At 43.1% G+C, this 11,155-nt stretch overlaps 1 protein-coding gene across 1 annotated transcript in view; it reads right to left on the bottom strand.

The window, feature by feature from the left end:
* The window catches only part of LOC146618301 (solute carrier family 12 member 9), an 83,032-nt gene that overhangs the window by 38,395 nt on the left and 33,482 nt on the right, over nucleotides 1-11,155 (bottom strand). Inside the window, exon 7 of the mRNA XM_085370775.1 lies at nucleotides 9,655-9,812. Coding sequence (XP_085226901.1) covers nucleotides 9,655-9,812 — 158 coding nt within the window. The remainder of the gene's footprint in view (nucleotides 1-9,654; nucleotides 9,813-11,155) is intronic.

Raw genomic sequence — 11,155 nt, forward strand, 5'->3', positions numbered from 1 at the left:
CTAATGAGCAAACTCATCATTTTTAATCTGTGCTTTGATTTTTCAGAACTACTGCAGTAAAAATAACAGCTTAAAAAACACTGTTTTTCTACTTCACTATTTTATCATCGTCATCATCTCTGACTGGCGTAGGCAGAACTGACAGGGATTATTTTGTGTGGAAGAAGTGGAAGAAGAGTCACATGGTGCACAAAACAACTCTTTTCATGTGAGGAAGAAATAGAAAGCTTGGATAGCCGAAAACGCTGATAACCAACGTTGTGATATCCATTATCCCTCACTGGGTTTCAGGTTTTGTCACAGCAGCTGATCCAAAGAAAGCCTGGCTGTATTGAACTTCCTTCGCTGTATACCCCACAGGTGTCAGTCATTGTGCCTGTTGCAGGCCTTTGGTCTAATGCTTAGTTTATGTGTGCCATTTTTCGACCTCGTGAATGTGAGTGACGTGAAAAGCTAAGTCATAACTGCTGGTGTGCACCACGCTTTAGTGTCGTTTTGTATGGTTGTGTACGTCTCGCTTTTCGTAACCTGGGGTGTGTAGCGCAGCCATTAGTACATTGAAATGGAGGTGCGGCTGTCGCAGTCTGCATGTGCAACAGTCGAGGCAATGACCATAAACAAGATTTTGCTGGTATGCATTACTGAAAGTACATCCAAGTCCCTTTGACGATCTAATTTGTCACTCTTTAAATTCTGAACATTTCACTCAAGTAGGGAGATATTAACACAGTATGAGATTTAAAAAACAAACTCCTCCTGGAAGCGACAGCCAATCCCGCTCCGACTCGCTAGGTTCTGTTACTGCTTTCTTTCCATTTTTTATTTTATTTCCAAGAGCAACAGATATAAACAATAACCGATGATGGTAAAGTGCACAGAACAGATCTGATTTTCACTGGGGATGGTATTTTCTACCTTTACTGACATTTGCACAAAATTTATGTAATTAACTAAATGTCTGCTTTGAAAAGGGAGAGCGAGAGAGAGGGAAAGCGAGTGGGCAGGCGACAGCGAGGGAGACAAACGACGCGTCACTCTATTTAATACCTTACAGGCCTGTATGGTCTATTGAAAGATATTTACATACATTTACATACATCTCATAGCTTGCACGACATTTCATCGTGTGGCGATGATGGTATTTGCTTTGAACCCTGTGGTGGCTGAGCACAACAGAGGTAAGGCTGGTGAAAGACTATGGAGACGATAACGAGGCTCACACGGTGGAGAGACAGGAGGTGCAGGGACGAGGCGGGCAGTCGAGGGGGATCTGAGTTTAAGAGTAAATTTCACAGATGGTAAAGGACTGGAATTAAATCAGCGCGACTTTAAAGTCAAATCAATGCGGCAGAGCAGGGAGATGGAAAGGATGAAGAGAGGCAGGGCAGAGGTGAAGGAGTTAGAGATTAGCAAGTTAGAGAGGAGAAAGAAATGGAAGAGGTGTGGGACAGAGGGAGGAAAAACAAAGAACTTCTTTTGAGTGTGATTGTGTGTGTGTGTGTGTGTGTGTGTGTGTGTGTGTGTGTGTGTGTGTGTGTGTGTGTGTGTGTGTGTGTTGGGAAAAATTGACGCATCCATCACTTAGTTTGCATAGGACAGTGGCAAGGTTAAGCAGTGAGCAGCATGCATGAGTGACAACAACCAGAACAACACACACGTCATGATCCTACTGTCCCTTTTACACACACACACACACACACACACACTACACATTTATGGTTCCACAGTCACTGACTCTTAATTAAAGACATTAATCTAACTTAAGTTAACCCTTTGGGTGTCAGTGAGTGAACAGACTCGTACCAGAGTCGTCTGCCTCTGCTCCATCAGATCACTTCATCGAGGAACTCTGACTAATACGGCCATTTATCTCCCCTGACACACACACGCACAGAAGTGCGGCTATACACACAGACAGAAACGGGCCAAATCCATTTGCAACAGACTTAACAAAAAAAGGAGAGGACGGGATAAGGAAGTTGCTCAGAGTCATTAATAACGACAAAGCAGCAGGCAGCGTCGACTCACACAGAGAAGTGATTGAAATCACACAAACGCTGCACTCGCTTGATATGGGAATGGCTTTGACTCAGAGGGTTTGTGTTCAGTTTTTTCAGAGTTTTTTTTTTTTTAAGAAAAGAAATAAGCACCACTGATCCCTGAAATACACCAGCCGCCTACACATGGACCTACACACATGACAAAAAGTTTCTGCTGGATATTAGGACTGCTTTTTGGATTTCCTGTCACGGTGAAGGTACAAACAAAGTGTTTGTCTTTTAATCTGTGTAAAATTTAAATAAGAAACAGGAAGCAGTAATTTGAAAATCTCAAAAACACATTTTATTCACAATAAAACACACAAGTATATCAAATGTTTACGCTGAGTCTTTTTACTATTTCATGTTGCTCATTTTGAAACTTTCTGGCAGTGCAAAAAAAAAACGTTGGGACAGCTCCATGTTTACACTGTGTAGCATCCCATCTGCTTTAAACAACAGCCTGTGAACATCCTTATTGGGAAGACGAGTGTTGTCCCATTCTGATCTGATAGAGGGTTCTAGCTGCCTGGGTCATATTTTCTTTGTTTCTGTGTTTTCTTTTCTGTTTTGCTGGTGAAAGGTCTGGACTGCAGGCAGGCAGCTGCACTGTTCTACTACAAAGCCATGCTGTTGTAAAAGATGCACTATGTGGTTTAACTTTGTCTTGCTAAAACATGCAAGGCCTTCACTGTTCGAAGGGAGTATAAGTTGCTCTAAAACCTGTGCATACCTCTAAGTATTGATGGAGCCTTTCCAGATATGCAAGCTGCCAATTCCACAGGCACTGATACATCTCCATACCAGAGATGCAGGCTTTACTGATAACAAACCAGCTGGTCCCTTTCCTTTTTAGTTTGGATGATGAAGAATCCAATTTTTTTTAGAGAGAATTTAAAATTCTGCTTCATCTGACCACAGAACAGTTTTCCGCAGTTCATTTTAAATTAACTTTGGCTCAGAGAAGATAGCAGTGTTTCTGCATCATGTTGAAATATGACTACTTTGTATCAAAGAGCAGCAGTCCCCAACCCCCGGGCCACGGACCGGTATCGGTCCGTGAGTCATTTGGTACCACGAGAGTTGAGGCTCGGGTGTGAAATTTATGGTTTTCAGGATTTTTATCGGTTTTTAGCGTTATTTTTTTAAATCGTTTTTATCGTTAACTCGGTTTCCCTGGCTCTTTTCCCATGTGTTATGAATAAATCTTATTTTTTTGGTACAGGTACTGGTTTTATTTTGTTGTATTTATCTGCGACACCGGTCCGTGAAAATATTGTCGGACATAAACCGGTCCGTGGCGCAAAAAAGGTTGGGGACCACTGTCAAAGAGCTTCAACAGGCATTTGTGGATGGCATGGTGAACTATGATCCCAGAAAATGGGTTCATTCACTGATTTCCATGACACTATCATGACGGTTTTTAATGCTGAGCTGCCTGAAGGCCTGAAGATCACAGCCTTATCCCTTGCACACAGAGATTTCTTCACATACCTGAATCTTTTGATGATACAACAAACTCTAGATGATCACATACTTTACAATTCTGTTACGCACTCTTTTTTTAAATGTGAAAATGTAAACACAGCTAGGTGTTGGGTCTGCGCTTCCACAGGCCCCGCTGGTTTAGAAACTTATTCCCGTTAATGACAAGCAAGGAAACAAGACGAACAGCTTTTACTTGCTAGCAAGGGAGACTGGTCGGAACCAGGCTCTTGGAGCTGAACGCTCCTCACCTGTCTCCTAGCCAGCATCAAATAAAAAGCCTTCCTTGCCGCCTTTTATTGAAAACAGTTACAGTACACACAAGCACCTCCCATTGTAAACCCCCCCTATGGTTACAAAAGATAAGGTACTATGTGTGTATGTATGTGCAAGCATCTGTATAATAATAATAATAATAATAATAATAATGGATACTTTATTGATCCCCATGGGGAAATTACTTGTTTTTCTCTGCATTTGACCCATTCACTCAGTGAAGCAGTGGGCAGCCCACTAAGCAGGCGCCCGGGGAGCAGTGTGTAGGGACGGTACCTTGCTCAGGGGTACCTCAGGGTAGCCGTTAAGTGGATTCGACCCGCCGACCTTCCGATCATGGGGCGACCACTTTACCTACTGAGCTATCCCTGCCCCTATATGTGTGTGTATGTGTGTGTGTATGCATGTGAGTGTGTGTGTTTGTGTTTGGGGGTGCGTTTGTGTGACCTCCTGCTCACCAAAAGGGTCATAAAAGAAGGAAGCTTACTAACCAAGAAAACAGAACCTTCAGATAGGATGTCCCTATAATAAAACACTGCAGCCTCCCCCATGGCGATCGTGGCTCAAGAGTTGGGAGTTCGCCTTGTAATCGGAAGGTTGCCGGTTCGAGCCCCGGCTCGGACAGTCTCAGTCGTTGTGTCCTTGGGCAAGACACTTCACCCGTTGCCTACTGGTGGTGGTCAGAGGGCCCGCCGGTGCCAGGGTTCGGCAGCCTCGCCTCTGTCAGTGCGCCCCAGGGTGGCTGTGGCTACAATGTAGCTTGCCATCACCGATGGGTGGATGACTGAAAGTGTAAAGCACTTTGAGGTCCTTAAGGACTAGTAAAGCGCTATAAAAATACATTTACCAACAAACTGGTTGGAGAGGTGGTCAGAGACAAAGGAATGTCTTTGATCATGCTTGAACTAAGACTTACAAATTTAAGTAACACAATGACAACATTTAACAATTTGACTCCAACACTGTGTAATCTATAGTCAGCACTGCTCTGTAACAGATCACTTGCTCCCACTGTTCACTCTCTGGAGGTGTACATGAGAACAAAGTAACAACTTTGTTTCTAACATTCTCTCCCATTTCAGTTTAGCTCACTGTTGCAAACTTAGTTCAACATTTAGTTACTTTTCTTATTTCTTTAGCAACTTTTTCCTCAAATAACAACCTAGCAGAAAAGACTGACAGACGTTGCGTTGCTTCTAACTTTGAGTCACTACCACACAGCTATCATGTTTAACAAAGGTGTATAATTTTGTCAGATGACACTGAGTTAAAGTATTTGCTGTAGGTTACAATCAGCTCAAAAGATTAGAGTGACCACAGCTCTACAATAACTTAAATAACCAAAGACTTTTTCTTATACTTTCAAGGCAGTAAGCAGTTCTAACATTGTAATCTGTGGGTCTGATTTGTCTTGAGCCTAATGTGAACGTGTTAACAATAAATCCACGGGCATCTACCAGATGAGCCTCATGTAGAGGACCACACTGATACCCCCCTGCTGTAGGAGTAAATTTAATGCTTTCAGGAATACCCAGGGGCGTTCCCAGACCAGCCAAGAGATACAATCTCTCCAGCGTGTCCTGGGTCTGCCCCGGTGCCTCCTTCCGCTGGGACATGCCTGGAACACCGGAGGTGAGGAGGCATCTCACATAGCACTGTCTCCTCACCTAGGAGGCATCCTTGTCAGATGCCCAAACCACCTCAACTGGCTCCTTTCGATGTGGAGCTTCAGCTTCAGCTTCACTTCTACACAACAGACCGGTCGGTACAGTATCCGCATCAATGAGGCCACAGCACCAATCCATCTGTCGATCTCCCTTCTCCCGTCACTCATGAACAAGAACCCATGATACTTAAACTTCTCCACTTGGGGCAGGTGAATGTGAACGTGTTAAGAATATTCCACAGAATAGGAATACATATTAGAGGAAAATATGAGTAAACTCATTTAAATTGGAAAAAAAATATATCAAGAAGGAATAAAAAAAAAAAAGTCTCCTGAACCTTATGTTCTAACACTAACTACAGTGCTGCCAAAAGTATTTGTCCCCTTCCTGATTTTCTGGCAGAGAGCAGAACTCACAGTTTCATAAGTAAGGTCCTAAAGCAGCAAAACAGTCCAAGACCGGTGGTTGAAACCGTGGATGGACAGATCGATCCTCACTGCAGTAAACGCCAGGACCGCCTCCTACAACGCGGGTCTCGCCACTGGCGATATGAGCGCCTACAAAGCGGCCTCATACGGCGTGCGGCGCGCGGTGAGAGATGCCAAACGCCGGTACCGGGAACGTGTGGAGTCCCACTTCCACCAGGGCGACACACGGAGTATGTGGCACGGACTACGCACCATTACGGACTACAAAGCCAGGGACACTGCGCTGATCAATGCTGACTCTGCATTCACCAACGAGCTGAATCAGTTCTACGCCCGTTTCGAGGTTAGCCAGGCGGCTAATGCTATCTACCGCCTGACTACCGAGGACAGTGATGTCATCAGCGAGAGACCGGTGACCAGCATCGCGGAGCATGACGTCCGAGCGGCACTGAGGAGAGTGAACACAAGGAAAGCGGCGGGGCCAGACGGCATCACCGGCCGTCTGCTGCGCTGCTGTGCTGACCAGCTAGCAGGTGTGTTCACTTACATCTTCAACGAGTCCCTGGCGAAGTCTGTGGTCCCCACATGCTTCAAAAGATCCACCATCATCCCTGTGCCCAAGAACAGCAAACCCTAATCCCTGAACGATTACCGGCCAGTTGCACGGACCTCGGTAGTAATGAAGGTGTTTGAGAGGCTGCTGAAGAACATCATCTCCTCCTCCATCCCAGACACCACAGATCCGCTGCAGTTTGCCTACAGATCCAACAGATCCACAGAGGATGCCATCGCCCACGTCCTACACACCACTCTCAGCCACGTGGACAAGAAACAGGGTAACTATGTGCGAATGCTGTTTGTTGATTACAGTTCAGCGTTTAACACAATAGTGCCCTGCAGACTGTTCACAAAGCTGAGGGATCTGGGACTTAACAGCCGTCTGTGTGCATGGGTGTTGGACTTCCTCACTGGCAGAACTCAGGTGGTGAGGGTGGGCAGGTGCTTCTCCAACAGCATCACCATCAATACAGGAGCACCTCAGGGATGTGTCCTCTCGCCACTGCTCTACTCCCTCTACACTTCATACTGTGTGGCCACCCATGGCTCCAACACCATTGTGAAGTTTGCTGACGACACAGTGGTGTTGGGTGCCATCTCCAACAATGATGAGACGGCCTACATGGATGAAGTGAAGAATCTGGCATCGTGGTGCCAGGACAACCACCTCCAGCTGAACGTCAGCAAGACCAAGGAGCTGGTGGTGGACTTCAGAAGGGGTCAGCACAGAGACTACAAGCCCATTATCATCAATGGAGCTCCAGTGGAGAGGGTGCAGTCCTTCAAGTATCTTGGTGTCCACATCTCCTCAGACCTGACATGGGCTGCCCACATTCAGGTCCAGACCAAAAAGGCTAGGCAGCGCCTGTATCACCTACGACAACTGAGGAAATTCAGGGTCTCTCCAAAGATCCTCAGGATTTTCTATACAGGCGCTGTGGAGAGCATCCTCACACAGAACATGACATCGTGGTTTGGGAACAGCTGTGTGAAGGACCAAAAAGCTCTCCAGAGAGTGATCCGTACAGCAGAACGCTGCTGCAGGATTGCTCTCCCCCCGCTTCAGGACACCTACACCAGGAGATGCCGGACTAGAGCAGCGCAGATACTGAAGGACCCGTCCCATCCTGGCAACAAACTGTTCCAACTTCTGCAATCTGGTAGAAGGTTCCGCATCTTCCGGGCAAGGACAGAGAGACTCAAGAGGAGCTTCTATCCCCAAGCCATCCGTGCCCTAAACACACACACCCGCCCTCTCACATCATCTATAATTGACTGAGTCAGGACTCTTCCAGACACTAAACCAAGGCACAATGTACATTTCAATTCCTTTAATTTTAAATATGTTTATATTGTCTATCCTGTAAAATAGTCAGATGTCTATTTATATTAATGTACAGAATTCACCTGCTTGCTGCTACTACTGCACATTCACCCAATGTATATACTATATGTATATATATATAATGTTCTTCCTCTACACCCCCCCCCCAATTTTTTTGCACATGTCGAGGAGCGTGTCAGGCTACATTTCACTGTGTGTTATACTTCTATAACTATGCATGTGACAAATAAAGAACCTTGAACTTGAACTTGAACTTGACCATCACACTACCAACTAAGGTGTGAGTGCTAGTGTGATGTTCTTTCTATGAAATGTTGTGTTAGCTTTATGTCAGATGTAACAGGACTCAAACCTTCCAAATAGTTCCATGTCATCATAGCACTGAGGATCAACAAGATGTTTTTGCCCAATATGAGACGAGCCCTTGTGTTCATTTTTGGTACTCGCTGGAGTACCTGTCCTTTGAAATGTCTTTGTAACACAGTCATCGATCATCTTTTGAGAATGATCGATGACTGTGTTTCTCAGCTGTTTCGTTAGATCGTGTCATGATGTGTTTGCTTTTTGAGCTCTTTTATTCAAATTCTTTTTGTCACATAGGTTTTATTTAAATGATTTTCTGGCAGTAATTAGTCTTGAGTGTGGTTAGTGAAACAACTCTGCTTTCAAAACACTATGTGTTAAGTCTAATTGTTGAACGTTGCCATTGTGTTTCTTAAATTTGTATAGTCTTAGTTTAAGCAGTAGGATCAAAGCCATCTCTTTGATCCTGACCACCTCTCCAGCCACTCTGTGCTGGGGGAGGTTTTATTGTAGATACATCCTATCTGAAAGATCTGTTTCTTTTGATGTAAGCTTCCTGGGTTTACGACCCTTTGGTCAGCAGGAGGTCTAACACACACACACACACACACACACACACACACACACACACACACACACACACACACACCCAGTGTATACATTTACATACAGTCCTTGTCTATGTAACCAAACGGGGTTGCAGGGGGAGGTGTTTTGTAAACTATTGTTTGAAGTTTGTCAATAAAAGGCAGCGAGAGGAGGCCACCATTTGGGGGGTTCTTTGTCGTGCTGGACACAGACGAGGCCTCCCTTGCGCAAGAAATCGATTGAACACCGTTGCCTTGTTTTTCTTTCATGGGAATAAGTCCTGGATACAGCGGGGTCTGAGTTTAGACCCAACACTATGGTTAATCACACTTCATTCATGACTGATGATTGTTTTTTTCTTCAAAGGGCCAATTGGGTTTCTATAGTTTTTATCCACTTAATACATGAAGTCATCATTAAAAACTACATTTTTTAATTTACTCAAGTTATCTAATATGACTTTTTTTTGATGATCTGAAACTGGTGGCAAATATGCAAAAAAAGAAATCAGGATATATAAAATACTTTTTTTTTAAATATTTTTAACAAATACTATGAAAATAACAGATTATATAAGGCTTTAAAAATACTCCATCTGAAAGGGTAATTATGGCTCTAGTTATTAAAGCTGATGATATTGATGATTATTTCACCTGCATCAACTATAATCCATCTTATCGCCTTGCTGCTATTATTATAAGCAATACAAATTTTACAGTCAGGATTAAATGATATCATCTTAAGATTTTTAAAGAGTGTTTATTTCTCTGCAGCTGTAGGTATACAGTTGATTGTCTGGCAGCCAGCACTGCTATGAAACAGACACCAATGTTTTCTCTGTTGTCAGTGGCATTTTCATATAACAAATCACATCTGTGTTCCTGGCATATTTTAAACACTGAAATGTCAGTAACGATGGTTTCAGTCGAAAAAAAAAAAAAAAAAAAAAACATAGAGCCACCTACCAAACAGGTCATCCTTTGCCATGGCGTAGAGGACGCGTGAGGCCCCGATGAGGTTGCTCATGGCAGCAGACAGCGTGGAGGAATAAACTCCGATGAGGACGAAGGGGTGCCAAACATTGATGTCTCTCAGGAAACTGTAATCCCTCTGAAGGAGAAGGCTGCAACGGTTTGGAGAATAAAATTGACAGATAGGAGGAACCAGAGTGAATATTAAACTATATAGGACAAGTACTTTAACAAAGCACTGGAATTTTCGGGAGAGGTTTATGGCACTGAACACTGTTAAGTTGATAACTTGAGGATTTCTTGAACATTTTCAAGCACAGTTTTTGGGGGGGAAAAAAGATTGTGCTCAGTTTTGACTCCTTTCTTAGTGCTTTCTATGTTTTAGAGTTGCTGATTAATTAGAATGATTTTCCCCTCCCATTTAACAAACTAGGAAAGAAGTCGACAGGAACATCGTGGAATTTCAAAACCGTTGTCAGAAATTTTCCGAACCTTTCAGATTAACAGAGTATATCTTAGTACAACTTGGTCCTAGAAAAACTGTGTGTGTGAAATATCCACTTGCTGTTGCTTTTCTGTAGTTGTGAACTCTTTAATGAACACGTTCCAGACAGCTTTTGGTACATCTCTGACACTACATAAACATACCACAGCTGCATAATTATGCATCAGATACTCCTCATTATGTTTGTCGCCTAAACAAATGACAGAACATCTGCACCACAATAAAGTCTGACAACACAACAGAGCTGCTATTTTTGGATAAATACAATTGGTAATTGGCACGTCTCTGCAAAACACTGAAATGAAAGACATTATAACATTTGTAGGCACAACTTCATTTAGAACACACTTCAGTTATAGGTCCTATAAAGGTTAACTAAAAGGGTTAAAAGGAAATACCAAAGGCAGCAGTACACATCAGACAAACAATTCAACACACCAACCAGTAAAATGCTTCCCTCTGGTGGTGAAAGCTTTTGTGGAGTTCTACAAAGAGTAATTACAAAATGTAGCTTTAAATACTTGTCCCATTGTTTTTATAGCTCAATTGCAAATATTTGAAAAAAACAAACCCAGCTGCCTCACTAAACAGCTGTGACAAAATTAGAATTTTTATATCAAAATTTAAACTTTAACATAATCTTAACACCTTTACAACGATTTTTGTCAGTTACAAGTTCTGAAATAGTAACACAAATGTCAGCAAAATCCTAACACAATTCCATTTTGGCATACGATGATAACCAAGTAACAGAACCCACCCCAACAGAGATTATTAGCCAATACTATCTGTTTGCTAATTTATGTGTTATGGTATTCATAACGGGCAATCAGGTGAACTGACCCGTGGTCATTTTTTTTTCATGTTTTCTGATACTCATCGATGCTGAAGAAAAATCCAAGTATGAATCAGAACTTTCACTCCAATTCACTATTTATCTAAAATGATTTCGATGCCCTGTAACAGACCTGCACTGACTTTTGGTGTGAA

Source organism: Diplotaxodon limnothrissa, linkage group LG14, assembly GCF_057381915.1.
Source record: "Diplotaxodon limnothrissa isolate DT_005_m linkage group LG14, D_limnothrissa_male_GT1.1, whole genome shotgun sequence".
NCBI classification, from domain to species: Eukaryota; Metazoa; Chordata; class Actinopteri; order Cichliformes; family Cichlidae; genus Diplotaxodon; species Diplotaxodon limnothrissa.